A 26824-nucleotide genomic window follows, 5' to 3' on the forward strand; every position below is an offset into this window, starting at 1 on the left:
CCAAGGGTGAAAATGTAGCGTTTCAGGAAAACCCTCATTGTCAGTTTATTATTTGTTTTCTATTGGCGCCGCTAAAGGCGCTGTGTATTTTAATAGTTATTTATGTGGCTGGTGCATAATGAGAGGCATTAAAGTAAGAGTGTGTTTTTATGAAACGAGCTGAAGGCGAGTTTCATAATAAGATCACACGAGTGTTTTAATGCCTAATTATGTATAGCCGCATACATAACTTTATCTACATGCATATCATAAGTTTTCTATAATATGTTCAGATATGGCCTGTATTTTGACTTTGACTTTGACTTTAACTTTGAATAATAATTATTATCTACATGCATGTCATAAGTTTTCTACAATATGTACAGATATGCATTGTTAAAAAAAGTATTACCGATACTTTAATGTAAACATTAAGATGCACTGTACTTTAATGTGAACATTAAGATGCACCTGCAGATACCAGGTTTCTTAATAAAGGCCATTTGATAGTCGTTTCTGAACATATAATAGGGAAGTTATGATATGCATGTAGATAAACTATAATTGAGATTTTCTGCGGTTGTGTGTCGTCTTATATGCCAAAAACTAGATCCTTGCTTTTGTTTACTTATTTTTATTTTATATAAGGTCCTTTATAGGATGGGAGCGTGCACTCGGAAAAAAACATTAAATATATTTAGACGACTGGGTAGGGAGAACCCAGAATTAGTGATGGACAGTCACCGTCTAAAGAACCCGGCTGCACGTCCCCAACTTACAAATGAGATTAAGGGGCTGTTTCACCACACATTGATTAATTTTATTTGACGGATAAATGTGATGCCGTCTCCGTCGATTCGAACAAAACAAACAGAGACGCGACATCACATTTATCCGTCACATAAATTTAATCAATGGATGTCGTAAGAGGCGACTAAGGATATAGGTTAAGGTATACCGTAGGCGACAGCCTAGCAACCTGTCACTATTGTACCGTTTTTGAAAAACTTAAAACAATTGCTAAAAGTGGCTCCGAAGCGGTAACGTTTAGTGTGCTCTGCCTACCCCATTTGGGAATACAGGCGTGATGTTGTGTGTGTGTGTGTACGGTGAAACAGCGGGTAAATGGGACATGGTTGAAGAAAACAAAGTGTTTATAATAAAAATCACAGTCGTTTAATGTTAATAAATACTGGTTATTAGGATAGACATAGAGATTTACCAAAACCTTTAGCGCTGTCGGAAAGGTAAGTTAAATCTAATTAAGTCTAGTTTATATTTAGGTATGAGTACATGCGAGTAGTTTCCTACGCCGCCAGTAAATTAAACTAATATCAAAAATCTTCCGCTGAAGATCAACATTTCATTTATTCAGCTTGATCAAAAACATAAATTGACATTATTTAAATTCTTATTTGCACGAGTCCCGTTTTGCATTATAACGTCCTAGGTAAAATAATTCTAATATTTTAATATCAATAAATAGAAGAGAATATATTATATAATAATATAAGGTAATAAACAGTACTGATGAAGAATCTCTGACAAAATTATGTGAAATTGATGCTATGGTCAAGCATTTTTTTTTACTTTAAAAACTGCAAGAACAGGTACAGGTAGGTCGCGAGCGGTACCATTTGTGATCGTTTTCTACAGAAACGGAAAAGTACAAGAAAAAGTGGAACACTCTGGTCCATAATGTCATGTTTATTCAATTCTGGAACCATTAAAAATTCGAACACGGTGCTGTAAATCAATTCGAAATATTTCAGCAAATGTTTGAATAAGCTAAGCACACCTGTATTAGTGTTTCGGGGAAACGTTCATTGCTGAACTTTGGCCGTCCCCGAGGATCACCAATGGCTTTCCGCGAAACCATAATTAAAAAAAAACACTTGTGGTTGACAAATGCAACACGATGTATCAAGTCATATCAAATAAAACATGTAGGGAACCTTTGCAAGAGCGTCAGTTCAGTCAGGCTTGCTCAAACATTTACTGAAATAACACAAACTATTTAATTTCATGACACAGGATGGCGGATAATACTTAATTGTCAGTTTACTTCAATTGCTATATAACTCAAGGCTATAAACAGCAATATCCTTTTTCCTGTTTTCCTTGGTTTATACAGGGTGAAACGTTGAACTCAGTTAATAATGGACAATAATATAATGCCTTAATCCATTTGTTAAAAATAGTCTGAAAAATGTTGCTGTTTCCGTACATTGACTTAGTGATTTAATTTGAACCATGTATGGAAACCAGACTATATTGTCCAGCAAACTGTGCATGAAACACTAATTTTGATTCACGTTCAATGTTTCACCCTGTAGAGTAAAACTTGTTTCCACACGAGACGTTTTATTTTAAATCAAGCTAAATAATAGTGCAGTTTCGTAAAAGAGCAGTGGAGCACGGACCTTCCGAATCGTCTTATCTTATTAGTTGAATTCCACCTCGCATCACAAGGAGAGCTAAGACCATTGAGTTGTGAAAACAAGATAAATACGATATTTTCCGACAAGATACGATGACAAAACGTTATTCACTACAAACCGTAACCGCATTGATACGGGTATACACATTTAGCATCTAATTTTGACACCAGTAACTGAATTTAACACGATTTTAATACCGAACTAACTATAGACTCCTACCAAACAAAGTTCACAAAACATTCTCGAAAGCAACATACGAATATATATGGTGCTGTGAGGAACTTAAGATTAAGTCATGGGCCCGGCGTTTATAAAACCTTATCTAATTAACCCCTAGGAGTGTAAAATTAACTAATCTGAACTATTAAGCTAGATATTTCGAAACCTACCGAACGTTAACCTAGCCTACGCCAAGCGCCAGAACACGCGGGAACTGCTGCCGAATATAAAAAACGCCTTTTGCTCGGTTACTTTAACCTTTTAACTTTTCATTACAGAAAAAAAGAAACAGACAACATTACAGAAGTAGTAATTGGCTACTTTACATTAACTTTTTACTATAGAAAAACACACACACACAAACATCACGCCTGTATTCCCAAATGGAGTAGAAAAGCGAAACATAAAAATAGGTTGCTTTAACCTATTATGATAGAAAGACATAATAAATAAGACTAATAAGAGTAATTTAATTAGTTTGAATTCAACAACTATCGTGCTACTTCTCCTGTACGTGTTCAGACGAAAATTGCTTATCCAGTCCTTAGATATTCACGAAGAGAATTTATAACTGCTATGCAGTATGTTTACAAATATCTTTTTAGGCGTATCCTCAATGTTTAAAGCTAATCTCACTGTTGAAGAGAAATTATCGTACTTTTAGTACTACGTTCTTGTTTTTCATCGGGCTGGTACAGTTTCAGCCATAAATTCTGATTTAGGATTCTCATCATAACTTATATAAATTCTTAAGATTGAATTCCACTCTCGACTAGCTTAAAGAACGTATCAATTTTGCCCTTATTAGCAGTCTCATAAAGTATACTTATTACAAGCTTGTAAATATACATAGATCTCAGTACCATTGTGGAATCATTTCCAACACTATAGTATAATCTTAATAGATATTGAATTTTTTACATCATCTTTAAGATGCATAGTTTCATCTAAACAATCATGTTCACCGTGTAATTGATGATGATGATGTTCAAAACTAGCCAGCATTATATTAATATAATTAAGAGTTTGAAATATCACCATAACCAGTTGTGATGTATCGAATAAGTTTACTTCATCGAAGGTTTCTAAAATAACCGAGCAGAAGAATTTGTTCACTGAATTAAGTAACTATTTTCGAGCTAACTGTACCTAACTAACTACGATCGATTTGAGAATTCACCATGAGTTGTAATACCGTCATAATAATAATATTGTCATTTATTATTTCAATCCATCACAAAATTATCTTTGCTAATGGTAAAAACTGGAACTAATAGCACTCCGTGATAAATACGCGATCAGCTTTGATAACTATGATATTTTAATCGATAGAGGTAAGTTTGTAATCTTAACCAGTACTTGCTAACCTTGCTTTGTTGCAAACCATTTCTGAGAACGTCATTTGCGTGAGTGAGACTAACGAACTTAAGGGATTTTTTTCTTGAGTGTGAAAGAGAAACAATTTATAAAGCGGTCTTTATATGCTTTTAATAGAAGGCCACAAACCCATGGCGCTCTCTGTTCTTAAAACTATTGGAACATGCGTGACTTAACAATAATTTCAAAGGCTGAGTCGACAACTAGATAACTATCTACTAAACCTTTCATTAAACCTCATTCTAATTTAACTCTTACCTACGTTGATACGAAAATTTGGTGTTGACTGACATAAGATTATAAATTATACTTAATTGTTGATATTACGAAAGATCTTATTGAGAACCAATCACCGGTACAGAACGTTCGATTTTATATCTTAGTTACAAGCTATTTGCTGCTAAGTCAAATAGGCCGCAATCACATAATACAATCAGCAATTAAAGGAACCTAAACATTTCAACGTAACGATTGGAATTTATTACAAAACTAGCTGTGCCCGCGGCTTCGTCTGCGTGGACTGAGAATTATTTCAGCCATTTATTGTTTTGACTGCCTAGCAGTTTACAAAAGACACCTGCCATCAAAATTGACTTAACTCTCATAGCGTGATAAATGACCTCGCGACATGCTGCTACAATTAGATGTCAGCTGCTCTTACTTTGGAATTGTTTTTCTAAGAACCCATATATCAAATTTTATTTTTTGTATAAGTTTTAAATCATTTCGCAGACAATACCTATATGAGAAATACTATAATAGGTAACCCAGGTTTTCGCGAAATCAACGATTCTTTCAAAAGTGTTCGATAAAATTCTTTAGATTGACGTACCTACTTACTACTTTTTTATTTGTGAACCGATTCAAATAAAATAAACACTAAATGTTAATCCAAGGAAACGACAATATATTGGTGAAAACTGCATCCTCCTAGGTTAAGCCGTTTCTGAGATTAGCGTTAGCAAACGCACAGACAAACAGAATTCTAAAAATTATTGTTTAGGGTTCTATTGCACCAATAAATACCCCCAGAAACAGTTTTACTCAAATAATTTCAATGTACAGACATAGACTTGTTACAGATTTATTATATTGTATAGATGTACATACTTTGCAATTCCAAATATCCACCCAACACAAACTGCATTTAAATGAAACATTTCGTAACATTAAAGCTTAAATTTGTGCCTACTGCATCATCTGCAACTTAAACCTTAGCACTAAATACGAAACAAGCCGGATGAAGACGAAGAAAGCGCTGAGTGCTGCGACGTCCACCCAAAAATTTGCTTTGTCCATAGTCATTTCTTTCAAGAAAGACTCTGGTTTCCTAAAATGGCAATAGACTTCTGAGCAATGAAGTTTCTCTCTTCCATAGCCGTATATGGAGAGCATGGCTCCTTCGAAGCCGTATCTTACGTAGCTGAGGTAAGTGACCCACTGAAGGTAGCCAGGTATGGCCTTGAAGTTGACGAAGAAGCCAGAGAAGAGAACGACCGGGATGGTGGTTACAGGGCCGAGGTAGACGCCAGTTTCTATCTTCATGGCGGCCCCGATGAGGAGGCCTAGCGACTGTGCCACGAGAGCTGTGAGGATGTTGATGGTAGTGAACATGAGGATCCGATCTGTCTGCATCGGCTGGCCAGTCATAAAGTACACTATTATGACATATACACCGCTGAAGACTATCTGCGGAGAAATAAATTACAAATGTTAAAGAGGACGTCATTTGTCAATAGTTGGGTTGAATTTCATTTGTATTTTTTTACAATTGCCATCGAAGCTACAAAACCTGAGGCATATATGATATTACAAAGTTACTAAATTGTGTGAATAAAATACCTGGAAGGGTAGGTCCGCAAGCGTTTTTGCAAAGTAGAAAGCTTTTAATGAGTACCAATAATTTAAATGCTCTCTCACAAACACACTTATTTCCGTCGGGACTGAAACAAAAACAATTATTAACATCCATCCGACTCAATAAAGTTACACAATTAATTAGTCTCGGTACATAATAAGGTATATCTTTATTATTATAGGAACTGACAATTCCGCAAGTTACTCAGAAGCAAATATTGCTAAGGGTTAAACTGGTGCAAAATTTGAATTGCTGTACACATGGCCATCATAAGTATTTCATGTCACATCATATTTAAACTTACATGTTAGGATTGTAGGCATCATCGCCGTGAACATTGTAAACATGACAGTGAAGAATATGCAGCCAGCGTTGCTCATGACCTTTGCGGCGTCAGAACCAATGTCATAATACAGGAAACCGATCAGCAGCCCAACGACCGTATGCGAACATAGCCTTAAATGCGTCAGCATCTGATCTCGGAGGATGCTTCGGAAGGTACGCTTCAGCAAAATCCAGAACTGCTTGAAGCCTGATGTGGGGAATCCGGTCTTCACAGGTTTCTTGGTGAAGCTTTCGCTGGAGTCCAGGAGTGAGGTGGTGCAAGTGACGGGAGCGAGGTTAGTGGAGTTAGGGAGAGCGTTCTGTTTTTCTGTGTTGGGTGCTGGTCCAGACATGTCTATTACTGTGCAAGTCGGCTTGTCTGGAAAAGAAAGCTAAGGTTAGGAAATTGTTGATGACGTACCTAATGCGATTAGTTTTATGAATCAACGAATAAGACAGTACTACGATTACGGTGGTTAGAGAACCTGACTACGAAGCTTGAAGTCCGGGTTCGAATCCTGGCCCGGGCAGATATTTGTATGAATAATACAAATGTTTGTTCTGGGATCTTGGATGTTTAATATGTATTTATCTATATAAGTATGTTTATCCAATGCCTAGGTGTTCATAGTACAAGCGTTGCTTAGTTTGGGTTGGGACTAGGTCAATTGGTGTCAAGTGTCCCATGATATTTATTGATTTTATTTTATATTTATATTATAGTTTCAAAATATTTCTAAATGCCACTAGATATGAAAAGAACCTCGGTTTAGAATAAAGCTTTTTCTACTCGCGTACTGCTGACGATACCGCTGTCGGCAATCCAATGAGGTGCATTGTGTGATCGCAACTTTGACATTTGATTGTGAAACGTTTCACAAGGTCCTTTTTTGCACGGCAAATGGCGGGATTTAAACAAAAAAAAACTTCAACCATTCTTTTTATTTACTTAATTATTGTTAAATCGACTTTAAAGATTAATTAAAATATGTTTACATACACAATTATTGAATAATGAATACTTACACAACGGACAATAAATGAATTTTACAGTTATTATTAAGAGTCCGCAGCAAGTAGCGCTCAACTCCGCGTTGAGATCACGCGCTAACGCTTTAAAATGTTGTTGTTTCACCTAGAGTAAGACAGGGCGCTAGAAAGAAAGCAAGAGCGCGCTAGCGGGAAGGCGGAGCTAGAGACATGTCACAGTAACAATATTGCAGTAAAATATCTTCATACAATGGTGAAATTATTGCAGTATCTAAGTAGAATATAACAGTAGAACATCTCCAGACCAAGATTATAATATATACAGCGCGGGAGGGCAGCTACCGGCTAGGATATTATTTGGCGTTCCAAAAACGTAAATGTACATTACACTACACATTACGCTGTAAAACTTTTTTACTGCCCATGGTGAGTACACAATTTTACGTCTTCACCTTGCCAGAAAGTGGGTTTTACCATACGCATAGCGGGCGGTAAAACTCACATTATGGCCAGGTGTGGCGTAATAGTACATTATGTCTTAAGGGCGGTTAATAAGAAATTACGAACGAGAGTATTAGAAGCTCAAAGTCAAAGACTGAGGACTAGGTCGATGTTCATAATTATAGTACCGCCCGTGCGACTTACAATGTTTTCATCACATTTGCGAGTAAAATTGTATATGTGTAAAAGAAAAATATTATTGTTACAAAAATTGCCGATACCGCTGGTGCAGTTCTTGGCAGCGCCAGCTACCAGCCGCCCTCCGCCTCCCGCAGCATGTGCCTGACATGCGTGCACGAGGTCCTCCTGCTAGTCGTGCAGAACCTGCGCGCGCAGCAGTATTAGTACGCGCAACAACTCATAACGCCAAAAAAGGCCCTTAGGTTTTATTAAGGACTGCAACCAAGTTAGCCTGCAGCTTACGACACTGTTTACGAGCAAGTGTGATGAAATAGTATATTGTACAACAAAAGCATAAAACGAGCAATTTTACCCGAGACGTTCATATAGCCACCCGAGCCACGGCGAGGGTGGATAGAAACGTCGAGGGGAAAATGGGCTCAATGCTAGAGTTTTACACTCTGCTTTTCACTTCGCTTGCGAAGAAATGAAATAGCAATAGTAAAAATAAATGTTCACTTATTTTGTACCTTTTATTTTTCATGCTTTACTATATTAGTTTTATTGATTTATTTTCATCGATTTGATTGATTTTTAGGTGTAAAAAAATAAAAAAATATGTAGAAACTCTTTTGTTTGTGGTTTCACACCTTGATTGCCTTGACCTTAGACGAAGATTCTACTTTATGCACTAGAGCATAAAAAGTTATTGTATGTTGCCTAGATGCAGCATGAACACGCACTTTACGAGCATGAGAAGTGAAATAGTCGATTGTACAACAAGAGCATAAAACGAGCCATTTTACGACGTTTACGATTTTAAGACGTTCGTTCCGGTACGGCGAGGGTGGATAGACACGTCGAGGGAAAAATGGGTTTAATGCTCGAGTTTTACACTGCTTTTTACTTCGATTAATTCGAGGAAATAGCAACAGTGGAAACAATGGTTCACTTACTATGTTTCTTTTATTTTTCATGAATTACTATATACATAATTCTATTTTTTTATTTTATTGATTTATTTTGATTGATTTGGTTAATTTTTAGTTTTATATAAATAAATAAAAAAGTTAAAAACTTTCTGTTTGTGGCTGGTTGACACCTGATTAGCTTGGTCTTAGACAAAGATTTTATTTTATGCACTAGAGCATAAAAAGTCATTTTATGTCGCTTAATCTCAGCATAAAAACGAACTTTACGAGCATGAGAAGTGAAAAGTATAATATCTATAGACTACAACATCAACTTGATTGGACACATTGAAGATTGGGTGTATTGAATAAAATAAAAAAAGTCATACAATATTGTGTTTTATTTTTTAATACATACAAGTATGAAAATTCGCTTATTTTTAAGAACTCTCTCGTATCGGTAACTTTCTAGGTAGACGCGGATCTATAATTTCAGGTAGTATGCATTCCATGTAAAATTTTCTCAATTTATTTAATATGCTCTCCCAGAATCCTGTATCCTTTTCGATTTTTTCGAATAATATGCCTTTTGGAGTCCACACCACGAAGATACAGTATCTTTTTTTTGTAATATTTAACTGACCTTGTACTTGATAAAAGTAGTTGTGATTTTGCTTCAGTTTTATTTTCTGAGGATCACTTTCGTCCAACACACAGAAAGTAATTTTTTTCTTTAAAATAGCTTCTGTTGGCGTCATATTTGCCGCCGAAGCTGGGCATTTGATCTCCACAATTGTTTCTTCGTCTATGACTCCGTCGGGACTCGCGCCTAAATACTGGTGTTCCTCGAGGATGTATAACCCACAAGGTGATACTTGCACTCCTAGTGCAGCTTCAGTCTCTTTTAAAGCGATGGGCTCATTCTCATTGCCGTATCTAGTAGCATCGCTACCTTTAAAATTGCTATATAAGAGTGTTTTTATAATATTTTTACACGACGTGGCAGCTCTTCTCTTACATATTTGACCAAACACTGACGCAGTAAGGCGTATTTTTCGTTGTTTGATCCATTCAGGGTTCGTTGCCTGCCCAACGGTATCTTTTTGGATATTTTCAAGTTCTATTTTACTTTTTGAAAAGTCTGCTAAGAGTGCTTGTTTTCTTTTTTCGTAGTGCTCAACTTCCATATCTGGTTCTTTTTCGATATCACCGTAATGTTCATCGGGTCCTGCGATACGTTTTCTTCGTTTTGATTTTTTGTCTTGGCTTGATTTTCTTTTCGCCTTTTCTGCCTGCCTCTTCTCATACTTCTGCGTGTAAGTCCCCAGTTCTTCATTTTTTGTTAATACTTTACTCATGGTTGCTACAAGACTCCCGGTGTTTCTTTTTGTAGCAGCTGCGTAGCAACGGGACTCATAAGATCCACGAAGGGAGTAATTTATTCGTTTGCCTCCTATAAATTTTGCGATTAGTGCATTAAACTGCTCAACAATATTGTTTGTTTGCCCCATAAGGAGACTTTCGGCATTGTTTAAAATAGGACTTATAGCGGTGTATATGTCATACCACAAGCCACAATCTTTCATTTGGCCTATGAAGTTTTCTTCGCCTGGTTTCGGGCCATTACAAAAATATGTTTTGCAGTTGGCATGCTCACCAAAAACGTGGCAAGGCCCGTTTCGTAGGTCTTTTTTTAATTCATTTACTTTCTCAGTAAAAGTTTTCCCTTCCATTTTCGAAGAAAAGTCTATTGCTCCTTTAATTGCCTTTCGTAGTCGCAATATGTTATCATTTAGGCATTTCCTCATGATAATAGGGACAGGTCCTTGTTTATTTTCAGTTTTTTTTGTCAAATTTCTCAATTTAGTGCAATAATTTCGTAATAAATGATTACTGCATTCTATTTTGTGTATAGCAGTGGAGTGGCCATATGGCAATGCTTCGTTTAAAGCACTCATGACACTGCTATCGCCATCACCAATAAGTTTGGTGTATTTCAAGCCATGCATATTTATGCTGCATTTAAAACCTTCTACTACACCGTCGGCTTCCATTGCTGTGGAGCTACCAGACCAGTTTTTAAAACATTTATGTTTCTTGACCTCAATCTTTTTATTACTTGCAACAGCGCATACAGAGCAATAAGAATTCCGTATTCCTAAAAAGAGAACCTTTTTAGTTTCATACCCAATAATGCACGCTACCCCGGATAATGAATTATAATTGCTGGTACGATATGATCTTTTTCCCCACGATGCGTCCGCTACTACTGTGATGTAGGGAACGCCATCAGCGTCTACGTTTCCTTTTTCAATTGCCATTTGTTTTTCTTCGAGTCCTGCCTCAAACATGCTCTTCAAAGAGATATCTTTTAAAACATCCCCAAGCAACAAATTCTCTTTCCCAAATGTTTTCTCCGCTATACATGGCATATCTAAATGAGCGCAAAGCTCATCTAATTGGGAAAAGCCACTACCCGAACATACGACTGCTTGAACAACATTTTTATTAATTTTAGACTCTAGTTTTTCATTATTAAATGCTTCTTTTTTGCCACACATTTTGCATTTGAAAAGAAAAGTTGACTGGAATCCGATTCTCGACTCCTTCACAAAATCCATATCTTTAAAGCTGCAATTAAATGGACTATGATCCACAGCCTTCATTTGTTCAAATAAATATTGAACATTGAAAATTCGTCGACCTGTCATTTTACGTACGACTTCCTCATTGCTATCATGATCAAGTTCAATTTGTAATGATGGTGTCGAGGACGGAGTACTCGGACTCAAATTTCTGAAAGGAAAAAAAAGTTACGTTATATTTATACCATGCAAGGTTAAATCAGAGTATACGGTGAAATAAAAATATTTGATACTGCATTATGAGGCGTACACTACTACAGAAAACTTCTAACGCCGGTGACGCTATGCAAAAAATACGTTTCGATTTTCGGTGCCATATTGTGCGCGCGACTACATTTTTAATACAAGCTTTTTGCTGACTGTACTTGCATTTTCATCCAAACTACTTTTCCGTACCAAATGTGGAAGAAGTGGGTCAAATTCAACTCGCAAGATTTTACCTGCACATACATTCATAGGTACATACATTGCAACTATTGCAAGGTAAAAGCTTGTAAAAATAATAATAAAAACACCAACCTGCTAAAATTTTGAAATTGAGGCGGAGGATCGGTATTGTTATCACTATCAGACTGCTCACTGGCATGCTCTCCGGTGCCAAGCGTACTGCACATGTAAAAAATACATACATAGTGAAATGACGTCAGTCGCCATTAGTCAAAGTAATAACAGAGACTACCAGAGGTAATACTTCGTTCGTAATACCTTACTTATCGCCCTTAATGAACAATGGGATATTATAGTGCTATGACCTGTATAAGTGAAATAACAGAAGTGCGGTGTACATCGATCAAGATAATAAACTGAAATCATCTTTAATAGCCGTGTCAATATAGGTACGAGTAGGTACTAGTCTCAGTGCAGTTGCAGTCAAGAGCGAAAATAAAACTACAAGTGAAAAACGTAAGTAGCTGTGAAATAAGTTTTTGGTAAAAAAAAAAATCTGTTCAAGCTTTTTTTTTTGCTGACTGTACTTTTTGTCGACTTTACTAGCATTGTTACCTATTAAACTACATCATACGAAATTTCAAGTCGATGCCATTAACCGTTGAAGAATTCCGTCCTGCGGAGACGATCCTGGCCGGACTACCAGGATGTCAGCTACCAGATTATTGTATTGTCACGCAATTCACATAAGTATACCAAATTTCAAGTCAATTCGACCACTGAAACTGAGTCAAATTCAACTCGCAGGATTTGAGCCTCACATACATACATACGAGTACATAGGTACATACATTGCAAGTTAAATAAAAGATTGTAAACTAGTAAAAATAATAATAAAAACACTAACCTGCTTAAATTTAGAGGTTGAGGTGGAGGATCGGTATTGTTATCACTATCAGACTGCTCACTGGCATGCTCTCCGGTGCCAAGCGTACTGCACATGTGAAAAATACATACATGGTGAAATGACGTCAGTCGCCATTAGTCAAAGTAATAACAGAGACTACCAGAGGTAATACTTCGTTCGTAATACCTTACTTACCGCCCTAATACACAATGTGCTATTACAGTGCTATGACCTGTATAAGTGAAATAACAAGTTTGTGTGGTGTACCTACGTCGTACAAAAATAATAAATAAAGGTACGAGTACGAAAATTCATTTTTAATACAAGCTTTTTTGCTGACTGTACTTTTTGTCGACTTTACTAGCATTGTTACCCAAACTACATTTATTTTGTACCTATACCAAAAACAAGTCGATAACATTGTAACAGTTGAAGAGTTCCGTCCTTCGGAGACGATTCTGGCCGGACTACCAGGATGTCAGCTACCAGATTATTGTATTGTCACGCAATTTACATAATTATGCAAAATTTCAAGTCAATCCGACTGCTAGAAGTTGGTCGAATGCAAGATTTGATTACAGACAAATATCGGGACAGGTGAAACTAAATAAAAGCTTGTAATAGAGGACAAGGAAGAAAAATCTTACGCTACTGTCCTAGTTATAACTTACCTATTAGGATTAATGTTTTCTTTTTTATGACGAGCCGGTCCTTTTTTTTCCTACGAGCCGATAACCATAATCTTGTCTTCGATGATCTTTTCACTTCTGGAAACAAGAACATTAATAATTATTTTTTATGGGAGCGCCATAGTTCGCATAGGTACTCTTTTCTCTTTTCTAGTAAAACCATAATTATTTTTTGTCCAAATCATCGTTTGTCAGTATGCGAGCCGATATATGGACCCATTTTTTATAAGTACTTGGTAATATTGACTAAAATGCATCTAGGTAGGTACTTACCCTGTTTATCCATTTTTGTAACATAAAAATGCAAAGTCCATATAAGAAAGCCAAGGTCGTCGAACAGTATGTGCACACACACCACCAGTATCACCAAGAAATATCAAATCCGTTATCAGTCCAAGTCGTAAGTAGTTAGATCGCGTTTATGATACGAAGAGAATTCACCAAAATAATATTACGTAACTCTCGCGCACAGCTGACGAGTCACTACTAACGAGCGACGCACGCACACGCAGGGCCAGCGTAAACCAAGGACAAAGGGCGGCGCGTACCGCCCTCCCCCGTACCGTTCCCCCGCGCTAGAGTGATTCGCTGCAGATTCGCATAAAAAATGTATAGTTTTTTTACTGATTTTCGTAGTTTCGTTCTCATTTGAAAACCACAAAATCATTTCGGAAAAATGCTTTTTCTTATGAAACTACATAGTTTAGTCGATGCCGGAAATAGGTTTTGACTTCAATCTGAACTATATTTTGGCCGTAGTATTTAACCGAACTGCACAGGGTTTTTGGCTCTTAAAATGCAAAACTTGTACTCGTTCTATTTTCTTTGTAATACCATTTCAAGAGTCATAAACTAATTTCAGGCCTAGATATGCCTTATCTCATTGTATTTACAAAAAATCATGATGATGCTACTTGTTATTTTAAAATAAGGACGTAACTACGATTTGTATGGAGAATCAAGCTTGCTGCGGACTCTTAAATTTAAATATTTCAACATTATTTAATTTGGCTGTACCTATTCGAAAAAGTTCCCGGGTCCATTCTAATAAGGTTGTAATTAGTGAAAAAAAAAAAAAGTTTCAAAATAACTGATGGATCCTAGTTATCTGAATAAATAAATTTATTATTATTATAGCTGGATTTGTTTTGCTTTTGCACAGAGTTCTTGAAAATTAAAAGAAATAAAAGAGTTAATCACTATTTAAACGACTTTTTATCTGTGAAAATGTGTGACTTTGGTGAATTAAGTGATGCAGAAATTATGACGCCGCCAGAAATAAAACAGGCGGCAATGGAAGTGAGCAGTACTTTGCTACCTTTAAAATCGAAAAATTCATTTATTGTCCGTTATTTAGGTATTCATTATTTATTAATTGTTTATGTTTGAGCTGGTAGAAAAAGTAAGGTCTGCAACTATTCATAATCAGCCATTGAGACACTCATGCGTATCTATTATAACATTCGGCTTCGCCTCATGTCATAAACTCGCACTCGTGTCTCAATGGCCCTTATTATGATACAGTTGCATAAATAACTATTGTTTAGTAGTGCTTAAATGCATGGAACTGTAAGGCTGCGTTCCCACCAGAGATGAGCGAGGATATGTTGTGAGAAATGTGTTTTTCATGAACCAATAGGAACGCTTTATCGCTCCGCTCAGCTGTTTCCACTAGAGCTCTGCTGTGCGAGGTTTTTTTTCATCAAGTGGCAATATTAATATCTGAATTTTAAAAATCTATTTTCCCAGCTTTTATTTTAGATATTCTAAAAGGAATCCTATTATTCTAATTATAATCTTAGGTGATCACTCTGATCACTTAAATAAAGACAAATTCCATATCGTATAAAAAATAACAATGTTTTAACACAATCAATAAAACTTGTATCAAATAACTTCCTTTGTGCCGGGCACGGATATTTTAAGATATCACTTGGGTATAAAAATAACCGAGCCAATATGGTGTTTGACCTTTGACTTTTAGGCTGTTAGACCACTCGTTTAGATAAATATGTAGCACCCATACAGGAAGCCATTATACGACTACAAACTTAAATAAACTGTCTGTGGATAGAAGACATAAGTAGTAATGGGGACCTAAATGTTTAATGTTTATTTCGGCAAAAAACGGTACAATATAGAAAAAAAACTTAAGAAAATAAGACTTAAACGCAACATAGACCAGCAAATATGCCACTATTAAATTATACAGTAGAGTAATACGTACAAAGAATATAAATGACCTATTAAACAATAATTTAGTTGAACAAAACGAAACTAATGTTTTAACAGGGCAGCTTTAAACCTGTTAAGAGAAAGGTTGAATATATCTAATTCCGAAAATTAAGTATTGTAGGTTTTACAAGCTCTACGTATGTTAACGCCTAGCATGTGTGTGTGCCTATCGACAGCGCACCCACACACGCACACGACGACCGGCGCGGCCGCCGCGCCGCCGCCCGCCACTCGCCAATAGATTTACGTCAAGCACAGACGTGTTCATTTTATTATTTTTTTGTAATTTCTTTTCTTTTGGCAATTAAAAGCCATATCTGTTCAAAATTATTTTTATTTCTGCGAGCACAAACCCGATCGCCCTAGCGACAGTACCAGAGTTCGCTTCATTTTGGTCCTACGATCCTGATTACGTCACGACAGAATTAAATTGAACAAAGAACCCATTGAACAAAGGAAATACTGCGCTGACGACGTGGAGCCCGTGTTACGTAGAAAAGGCTAACTACAAGAACAATATTAAGAAACGTTAAGAAGCTGAAATACTTATCAAGAATTTTACGAGAATAATTGAAAGCTACCTACCTATAATAAGGAAGATTCGAGAAGGAAAACGGTTAAGTTCCTAGGAGTAGCGGTATTACTGTGAGTTCGTTCCAATCTTCTCCCCTTATCTCCCTCTATTGGCAGTCAGACATTATAAACCTACTTTATAGTCACGAATCCTTTATTTTGTGACTATTCTGTTAAATTATTATTCTCACAAATCCTTTATTTTGTGATAAATTAATATACTTTATCATTTCAATTAACGTTAAACCACAAATCCTTTATTTTGTGATTTTAATTAAATTTAATTAAATTTAACGTAAATTATTAACTATTTCCCCGTGTGGTGCCGGGTTAGAATTGCGCCACTCCAGGTCTTCCGTGGATGTCGTAAGAGGCGACTAAGGATATTAGGTTGGGGTATACCGTGGGACAGGCTGGCAACCTGTCACTGCTGTGCCTACCGTTTTTGTCAACTTTCCTTTTTTGTCCATAAATTTCATTTAGAAAATTAAATTATTAATCATTAAAACAGTAATAAATTTCAGAGTTCCAGAGATTTAGGATCGCATCGATCTGTGTATGAACTGGTTTCGCTAAATTATTATCCTTTTCATATGTTCTAGAACGTTCCATCGATCGCCCGCTGGATTGCGGCGGTAGCCGCTCGCTCGAGAACCGGTTTGCGCCCGGCCCGGAGCCTCGGTCGAACAATTGCTGCTGCTATCTACCTCATATTTTTTATGCGCGCACCTGCATTTCGCTTCATTTATGCTGATTTAAGTATTTTATTGATTCCTTTTCAATTAACTATTGCATAAACAATCTTTATCTTGTACCTATTGAATTTTAGCGACTCGTTGCACTGCATATTTCAGCGCATTCTTATAAATCATTATCGATCTTGTATCTAAAAATTCTTTATAAAGGCTTCCCTTGTTCTTTCTTTAATTATGGACGTTAAAGGCTTAATTAAAAAGCGTGCTTCTCATAAAGCTAAGCTTACGCTATTTCAAAATTATTTAGAAACAGTCGAGAGTTGCGCAGTTTTAAGTGGACTACAAACAAATGAATTAAATGCCCGTTTGTCAAAAATTGAAGAACTTTATAGTGACTATGATTGCATCCAAAGTGACATAGAGAATTCGTGTGAAATTCCAGACGAGCAGTTCAAGGAACGCGAAGCGTTCGAGACGCAATACTTCAGCGTGCTGGCGCGCGCGCGCGAGCTGCTGGCACCGGCGCCGGCGCGCGGGGCCGGCGACTGCGGCTCCTCGGTCACAGGTTCTTGTTGCACTGCACGCGAAGGTAGGCCAAACCTTAAATTACCTGTTATTCATTTGCCTACCTTTTCGGGACATTATCAAGACTGGCTGGAATTCCATGACACGTTTAGTAGTCTCATTCATTCAGATAAGTCTATACCTGCAATAAGTAAATTCCACTATTTACGGGCCGCTCTTAAAGATGGTGCCGCTTTAATTATTCGAAGCCTCGACTTCTCAGGTGATAATTACGAGGTAGCCTGGAACCTGCTTTGTGAACGTTACAATAATAAGAGATTACTTGTAAATAATCACATTCAAGCGATTTTTAATTTGGATTCCTCAGTAAAGGAATCTTCTAGGTCATTACGGGGTCTCATTGACACTGTCAATAAAAATCTGAGAGCACTTAAAACGCTCAAACTCCCAACTGATCACTGGGACATTTTAATTATCCACATTGTTTCCAATAAACTGGATTCAGTTACAAACCGGGAATGGGAAACTCATCGCAATAGTTTTAAAGAGCTCCCTACATTGACGGACTTTAATGATTTTTTAAAGAATCGCGCTGATTTGTTGGAAACAATGGAGGAAGCTAATAAAAAACGTAGATCTAGTGATCCTACTCACGTCCGTCAAAAATCCTTTGTGGCAAATACACATTCGCCTCCTGCACGTAGCTATGTGTGTCCCTTTTGTAAAAATAACCACGCGATCTATCGCTGTCAAAAATTTATATCTCTTCCTTTAGAGACAAGAGTTGAGAAGGCTAAGGCGCTTAAATTATGTTTAAATTGCTTACGTCAGGGACATGCCGCTGGTGCGTGTAGGTTAGATCCATGCCGCTCATGTAAATTAAAGCGCAACAGCTTGTTGCACGATCATAACAAAACTTCCACATCTCTAAATTTACCCCCTAACAATGACGTCCTATTACACTCAGCTTCAAATCCTGAACCCCAAGGACAACCGATTAGTCATCCTCAAGACATTGCTTTGTCAGCTGTTCATAGTAATTGTGTATTATTATCCACAGCTTTAATTAAAATTACCGATAACAATGGCAAACATCATAAAGTGCGTGCCTTATTAGACAATGGCAGCACCTCCAGTTTCATCACGGAAAGCCTATGTGCTAAATTAAAATTACAGACTTCTTCAACCTCGACATTAGTTGAAGGGTTAAACCTCCAATTATCACGCTTGTCAAAGCGCTGTGACGTCCTTATATCGTCGTTAGTGAATTCATACACCGAGAACATTAATTGCTTGGTTGTTCCCCGCATTACCCAATTATTACCTACCACACAAGTGGATTATCACTCATTAAATATACCTCAAAACATTACATTAGCGGATCCTACATTTTACGTACCTTCTCAAATAGACATGCTCCTCGGAGCTGATATATTTTGGACAATACTTTGTTCCCAGAATATATCGCTGGGTAAAAATAAACCCATATTAAGTAAAACCAAATTAGGTTGGTTAATCTCAGGTCAAGCTGAAGCTCTTAATAAAACAACTACAGTCCACTGCAATCACTTAGTCTCAAATAATTACGATGATCAATTACAAACTCAATTAACTAAATTTTTTGAATTAGAGTCGGTTCCTAGTCATAAACAAATATCTAAGGAAGAGCAGGAATGTGAACAGAGCTTCATAAAAAACACAATTCGTTTGCAAGATGGGCGCTTTCAAGTGACTATTCCATTGAAAGAATCGCCTGACAAATTAGGCGATTCATACGAGCAAGCTCTGTCCAGGTTCCTGTCCTTAGAACGTAGATTCAAACGAGAACCTAAATTTAAAGAACAGTATTGTAAATTCATTAAAGAATACATTGACTTGGACCATATGTCAGTTAATGAAAATTATAAAAATGACGCTCATACTTACATAGTGCCCCACCACGGTGTTGTGCGAGAATCAAGTTTATCCACTAAATTAAGAGTCGTTTACGATGCATCCGCAGTGACGACATCTGGCGTCTCTTTTAATAACATACAGATGGTCGGTCCGACCGTGCAAGATGATCTTGTCAGCATCTTGATCAGATTTCGCCAGCACAAGTTTGTCGCAACTGCGGACGTTGAGAAAATGTACCGTATGATTAAAGTAACAGCATCACAACAAGCGCTACAGCAAATTCTATGGCGGTTTGAGCCTCATGAACAACTAAAACAATATAAATTAAATACCGTTACCTACGGTACAGCTTCGGCACCCTATCTCGCGACACGGTGTCTGGTGCAGCTAGGTAACGAATGCCCTGATGAAGACCTGGCTAAAGTCATTAATCATGATTTCTATGTTGACGATCTAATAACAGGCGCAGCGAATGAAAATCAGCTGATTAACATCTGCAAGGGCATATCCAAACAATTAGAAAGAGGTAAATTTTATCTACGTAAATGGCACTCTAATAGTGCAAACATTATCAATCAAATTGTTGGTGAGAGCAGCAGTGATGAGCTACTCAATTTAAGTAACAAAGAGTACTCCAAAACGTTAGGATTACTCTGGTCTTGCAAAGAAGACGCACTGCTGTTCTCAGTGAGCGATAAAGAAATTAAGCATGTTAGCAAGCGGTCCATCTTATCGATTATGTCACAGATTTTTGATCCCTTGGGTTTAATCAACCCATGTTTACTCATAGCTAAAATTATTTTACAGAAACTATGGTCATTAAAAATAACATGGGATGCCGTAGTACCTTCTGAAATTGAAACCATGTGGTCTAAGTTCATAAAGTCATTAAATTACATAAATAATATTAAAATTCCCAGATACATCCTAAATGATTGTCCTTTATCAATCGAAATACATACCTTTAGCGACGCCTCGACACATGCTTATGCCACATGTGTTTACTTAAGATGCATTACGAACAATAATATATCCATTCATCTCGTAACGGCGAAGAGCCGAGTAGCACCATTAAAACCAATGACAGTGCCTCGTCTGGAGCTATGCGGGGCCCTCCTTGCCGTTCGAATGGCGGAGAAAGTCAAAACATCACTGAGACTGAATATAAACAATTTCACCTTTTGGAGCGACTCCACAATTGTCCTAGGTTGGATAAAATCGCCTAAGGCACATTTATTAAAACCATTTGTTTTTAACAGAATAAGCGAGATCGCCGAGAGGTCCGAACCATCTACATGGCGCTATGTGCCCACCAAGCTCAACCCGGCTGACGTCGGGTCACGTGGCGCAGACGCCCAGCAATTAGAGCACTGTGCCCTGTGGTGGTCAGGACCTCCTTTTCTTTTATCACATGAATCTGAGTGGCCCATGCAACCATCACCTAGAAGAGACGATGAGCTACCAGAGCTCAAAGTCCAATGTAACTTGAATATTAAGAGTGAGGATCACGTGACACATTATTCAAACTTCATTAAACGTTTTTCTAATTTTTGTAAATTACGACGCGTGATAGCTTATGTACAACGATTTATACATAATCTTTTTAATCCTCACAATAAACGAACAGGGCATTTCACAATTACTGAGTTAGATTCATCCTTAAATTCATTATGCAGGTTTGCTCAACTCGAGTCATTCTATTGCGAATACAACTTATTAAAACAAGATAAACCACTTCCGAGCAAAAGTAGACTACTTAACTTAAATCCATTTTACAACAGTGACGACTGTTTGATTAGAGTTGGTGGCAGACTCAGCAATTCATTTTACGACTACGATTTTAAACATCCTATTGTACTAGACTCACGTCATCACATTGCCACATTGATGTTTAGACACTATCATATTATATTGATGCATGTGGGTCCACAAACATTATTAGCTACTTTACGTCATAAATTCTGGTTCTTGAATGGTAGAAATCTCGCCAGAAAGACTGTCCATGCTTGTATTAAATGCAGTCGTTTTTCAGGAAAAACTAAACAACCAATCATGGGCAATCTTCCTGAGCATCGCCTGCACACTGAATATCCATTCTGCAATACCGCTGTAGACTACGCAGGGCCAGTCATGATTTTGAACCGCAAAGGCAGAGGCAGCTCATTAATAAAATCGTACCTATGTATATTTGTATGTATGGCAATTAAGGCAGTGCATATAGAACTTGTAACTGATTTGAGTAGTTCAACCTTTTTAGCTGCATTGAGCAGATTTATAGCTCGAAGGGGAAAACCCTTTACCATTTATTCAGATAACGGAACTTGTTTTGTGGGCGCGTGCAATGAGTTAGCTAAATTCATTAAATTAAATTCTGATAAAATCAGCAGTGAAGCATCGTGCATGGGCATTAATTTTAAATTTTCACCAGCATACAGCCCTCATTTCAATTCTTTGGCCGAGGCCTCGGTGAAATCCGTAAAGTATCACTTGAAAAGAGTTCTCTCATTTGCAAACTTAACGTACGAAGAGATGAACACAACTCTCACGCAGATCGAGGCTATCTTAAACTCAAGGCCTCTAACTCCGTTTTCCTCAGATCCTACAGATCTCTCAGCTCTCACCCCATCTCACTTTCTTATTGGACGAACGCTAACATTATTGCCCTCTCCTCAGGAAGCAGACCCTTCAACAATACCTACACTCTCACGTTATATGAGGACTCAACAATTGAAAGCCCATTTCTGGACAAGATATTATAAGGAATATATTTCAGAGCTGCAAAAACGTCAGAAGTGGCGCACACAGAAAGGGCAACTGCAACTTGGAGAGATGGTGCTGGTGAGAGACGACCGGCTGCCTCCTAGCCGATGGCTGCTGGGGCGCGTAACGCGCCTCCACCCCGGCTCGGACGGCGTGACGCGCGTGGCCGACGTGCTGACCACGTCGGGGACGCTGCGACGAGCCTTCAACCGCCTGTGCCCGCTACCAGTGATGGACCAGAACGTCGTTCCTGGGGCGGCAGCATGTTAACGCCTAGCATGTGTGTGTGCCTATCGACAGCGCACCCACACACGCACACGACGACCGGCGCGGCCGCCGCGCCGCCGCCCGCCACTCGCCAATAGATTTACGTCAAGCACAGACGTGTTCATTTTATTATTTTTTTGTAATTTCTTTTCTTTTGGCAATTAAAAGCCATATCTGTTCAAAATTATTTTTATTTCTGCGAGCACAAACCCGATCGCCCTAGCGACAGTACCAGAGTTCGCTTCACGTATAAAAGCATTGGAAGCATATCTTCTACGAGTGAACGGGACATGAAACAACTTTAGGCTAACTAGGCTTTATGAACGGCTACCGCGGACATAAAAAATGAATGTTCGGATGAGACATTTGGACGCACACTAAAAAAACTTCTTTTAGACAAGTCATTGTACTCTTTAAAAGAACAGTGAGATTTTATGTTGACATCATATATGCATTTCATTTTTGTTTTTATGTACTTACCTTGTTTTGTACTCTTGTTTTTGTTTTGTTGTCATTTTTGACAGTTTTGTGAACTGAATTTTAATTTCATATTTAATTTTATTGTATTTTGACATTTTAATTATTTGATTGTTCGTTTGGTTCCTATTGCATAAATTTGACTTAGATTTAAGAATATTCTTGTTTTGCTTTTAATTATTATTATTTGAATTGAATTCTAATTTGACATTTTAAATTTATTAATTTTTTATTCTCGCTGGCTATTTATTATACTTATTTTGAATTTGTTAAACATTGGAACTATTTAAATGTAGAGCATGACAGTACATTGTAGACTGTATATCCTCGATGCGATCGATGCGATCGCGTACGTAACCAACAATGTCTGATGCCGCGTACGCGTATCTAACTAGAGGCAAAATTTACAGGAGAGCGTTAAAAATAAATAATAAATACCATGGGGCACTTGACACCAATTGACCTAGTCGCAAACTAAGCGAAGCTTGTACAGTCACCAGCATTAATACCTGCCACAGCGGAGCATGCAAAAATATCAGACACGTCCTTCCGGCTCTAGAAATAGAGTCGTATCTGTTATTTATGATGATAATGATAATGATAAGCCATTTATTTCGGACAGAATCCATATAAATAAATGCTCGTAGTAGGTATATGATAGTAGGTAAACTTGTCGATCAATCGTGTAGGTTTAGTTAGGTTAGTGTGCACCACGGAAGAATAAAATCAAGAACAAAAAATTGTTTTTATTCTTCCGTGGTGTGCACTAATTGGGTTCCCAAACTATGCATTGCGACACTGTCTTAGCGCAGTACACATGGCTCGCCCTACATCTACATACGTGTCTAGAGCCAAACGCAGGTATTTTTTTTACAAAAACGTCGCAAAAAATACGTATAAAAAATGCCAGTAAAAACATGTTTAAAATTCTTGGTTAGTCACTAGGCGATAAAGCCTAACTTCCTGTCGACAAATAAAATGGTAGTCCTCATGGAAAGACCTTTTAGCAGAATTATGGTGCCTCCTTTAGATACTATAGCTAAGTTTAGTTAGAACTTTGGATCTTAGTGTCAGAAAAACGGTCCAGCAAGGTGACAGACTTGAGGCTCAGCGAGTTTTTTCGCTCATGTGTTGGACCAAAGAGTGCGAAATAAAGTGACAACTTACACACACACGTACGCGAACTTTAAACCCCGCCGTCGAATAAAGGGTCTGTAGGCTTCGTGTCGGAACCATTTCTATCTCAAACGGCAAAGGGGCCATAAAATGTACTTACCCAGACCAATTTCGAGCGACTTGACGTTGTTCTTAGCCTGGTTGTTGAAGTTAGAGTTCTGTGGGGCGGTAGAGGGTTGCACGCGGCCACAGTTGCCCTTGTTGACAGCCATCACCAGTTTGTGGACCCAGTCTCCGTGCTCGCCCGTCGCTACCTCCATCACTGGAATATGGAGTTGACCTTAAGCATTGTTGGTTAAGCGTGAATAATCTGCTGGGATGTCCTTGATGTGTTCCTTTACGTCTGGCCAGTCATCGTTCTAAGTATATAGGGACAAGTGAAGAATATGGGAGAGGCCTTTGCTCAATAGGTAAAGAGAGAATGAGACAACAGTCCAGGCAGGGTAATAAATATTGATAAAAAAGAATCTGCTTTGAGCAAAACCTTCGACGATTCTTTTTTTGAGACTTTTGTCTCTTACGATAAGCAAATACATCATTTTGCGTGTGTGTGAGTGTGTTCTTTTGTGTTTCTCTATCACGCTGAAACGTCAGGATGGATTTGGATGAAATTTGGTGCGTAATTTAATCTCTGGAATAAAACAAAGACTTCTTTTTATTCGGATGTTCCCGCAGAATCGGCAAGTATCTATACTTGTAAAATCCCAAAAACTTAACCATTAAAGTTTAGACATGAAATTTTACATTTGTGCCCTATATACTATACGAAGACCAAGAAATTTGAAGGGTTCCCGTGGAAAATTAAGTAATATGTAAATACGCAAATTTCAGTTCAACTGCCAGACTTCACACATGTAAAGCCGCGGGAATAAGTTAGTATCAAATAGAGAAGAACATTCTGGGACTTATTGTTGTGAAGGAAAATGTAATAAAATAAGTAGCATCCGAGTAAGGCTCGACATTACAAGGCCTCTTGTGTTTGGCACGGTGTAGGTACATTTGGCCACCTTGTGACGTGACTAGCGACCGGTACAAAGTCCAATGGAAACTTTGACTTGAATTCCTATTCTTATTCCTTGACTGCTAATTATCTACGCTGTCATTGTCGCATGCTCAGCACACAATGTTTTGATATAAAAATAATAAAATTATGTAAGTGCATAACCATAATTTTTAAATATTTTATATGTGAAGATGACCTCACTGTTCAATGAATGCATGCATGTTATATAAATAATCTGACAAAATAGCAGATACCGTATCGGGTTAAAGTGAAAACAATCGAACAATTGCAAGTTAAACAATGGAACAATAAAATTAACATTATTTTTATTACAAACATCACAACGTCGAAACGGTTGTGGCCAAAAAAAGAGCTATTTAAGATGATCGAAATTTACTCACCATAATCGGCAGGGTTGTGGTAGCTGGGGCAGCTAAGGCCCAAGTTGGAGAGGAAAGGCACCAGGTCCTTGACCTTGCCCTGGTATATACACTGTCCCTCAGCAAGTGTGTAGAGGAAGTCGAACATCTCGAAAAGCCGAGCGGACGGCTGATGGATCGTGCAAATGATGGTCCTTCCACCTCTTGCCAACGACTTAAGCAGCGATATGCATTGGAAACATGACGAACTATCCAATCCCGACGTAGGCTCATCAAAGAACATCACTGGGGATTGTTAACTAACTCTAACGCTATTGACAGTCTCTTTCGCTGACCACCAGAAAGATTAATTGTCCTCGTGTCACTTGCATCAACAAGGCCTAATGTTTCTATAATCTCGTTGATCACTATCTTCTTCGCTTGTTCTGTCATATCCTTTCCTAACTTCAAGTTCGCGGACACATGCATTGCTTCTTTGACCGTCAAATGTGGAAGCAGGCAGTCGTCCTGCATGATATAACATGACAGCTTTCGGAACCGCCTCAGGTTCCTCTCCTTGCCGTTGATGAGCACTGACCCGCTGACATTCGAAGTTCTGAAATCGGAGACAGTTTTTTTATAGTAGTAATGTTTTAAATATTCTGGACACATTCCAAGACCGATTTGGATAGCATGCCACGTTTATTTAGACGAAGGGTTCAAAAATAGTGCCTAGCAATGGTAAATAACTGGTTCGTTTCGTCCCATTTACCACCTATTTTATCACCTATTCGCAATGAAAACTGAACAGCGAATAATATTTCTCGGAACTTGATGTTTTATAAACAATCACTTATTGTTTTTTTGAATGCTCAGTTCGTTGTAATATTAAGAGTTTTTTACTACTTTAGTTAGTCTGATAAGAAAAAAGTGCCTAATTTATGAGTTATGACGTCCACTTAGACCTCGTGTCTGTAGTGTCCCATCGGCTTCCTCTTCCGGTCAGACCAACGGGCCAAGACAGTCTGATAAGGCTTGCATATTTGCTCTAGCAAAATATTTTAATTTCGTTATTATCAGGTACGTAAATTATAATGTCAACAGTCTTATTATCATGAAGTGTATTGTTACCGTAAACATTCGACGAGGCAAACAAATTCTCTCGTTTTAAACTAGATTAAAAACTTTTAGTGCTACTTACTTGTATCCCGCTAATATGTTCATGAGCGTGCTCTTCCCAGCGCCCGAGGGTCCCATGATGGCCGTAAGCTCTCCGGACCTGAAGGTGCCATTGATGCATTTGAGGAGTGCCTTGTACCCTCGCTTCCGGCCCTCGCTGACGGAGTAGGAGAGGTCTGAGAACTCAATGTCGACCGGCGGCCGCTTGGGCAGGTGTGTGAGGGACGCCATTGGCTTTTTTTGATCGCCGTAGCCGTTCGGGATCTTGCGGACTAAGCCGGTTATAGCGGCCGTGCCGGCGCCGCCATTGCAGAGGTTGATTTGTGAGCCT

At 37.9% G+C, this 26824-nt stretch overlaps 2 protein-coding genes across 2 annotated transcripts; one reads left to right on the forward strand and one right to left on the reverse strand.

The window, feature by feature from the left end:
* Positions 1-3633: 3633 nt before the first annotated feature.
* Positions 3634-26824, reverse strand: LOC141431819 (ATP-binding cassette sub-family G member 4-like). The gene is given in 7 exon segments (XM_074093012.1): positions 3634-5705; positions 5859-5959; positions 6179-6577; positions 24053-24214; positions 25357-25626; positions 25629-25930; positions 26516-26824. Coding segments are annotated over 7 exon segments (1944 nt in total). The 5' UTR covers positions 26725-26824; the 3' UTR covers positions 3634-5204.
* LOC141431817 (uncharacterized) lies at positions 15731-22536 on the forward strand. Its single transcript, XM_074093007.1, has 2 exons — positions 15731-17440; positions 22046-22536. Exons 1-2 carry the CDS (start codon positions 17086-17088, stop codon positions 22300-22302), a joined length of 612 nt encoding a protein of 203 aa, XP_073949108.1. The 5' UTR covers positions 15731-17085; the 3' UTR covers positions 22303-22536.

Source organism: Choristoneura fumiferana, chromosome 10 (genome assembly GCF_025370935.1).
Source record: "Choristoneura fumiferana chromosome 10, NRCan_CFum_1, whole genome shotgun sequence".
NCBI lineage: Eukaryota > Metazoa > Arthropoda > Insecta > Lepidoptera > Tortricidae > Choristoneura > Choristoneura fumiferana.

Excerpts from the sequence above, each read along its gene's own strand:
- LOC141431817 (XM_074093007.1), top strand. The coding sequence starts at position 17,086 with ATGGACGTTAAAGGCTTAATTAAAAAGCGTGCTTCTCATAAAGCTAAG. Across the intron at positions 17,441-22,045 it reads TTGTTGCACTGCACGCGAAG|AGCTGCAAAAACGTCAGAAG; the intron begins GTAGGCCAAACC and ends AATATATTTCAG.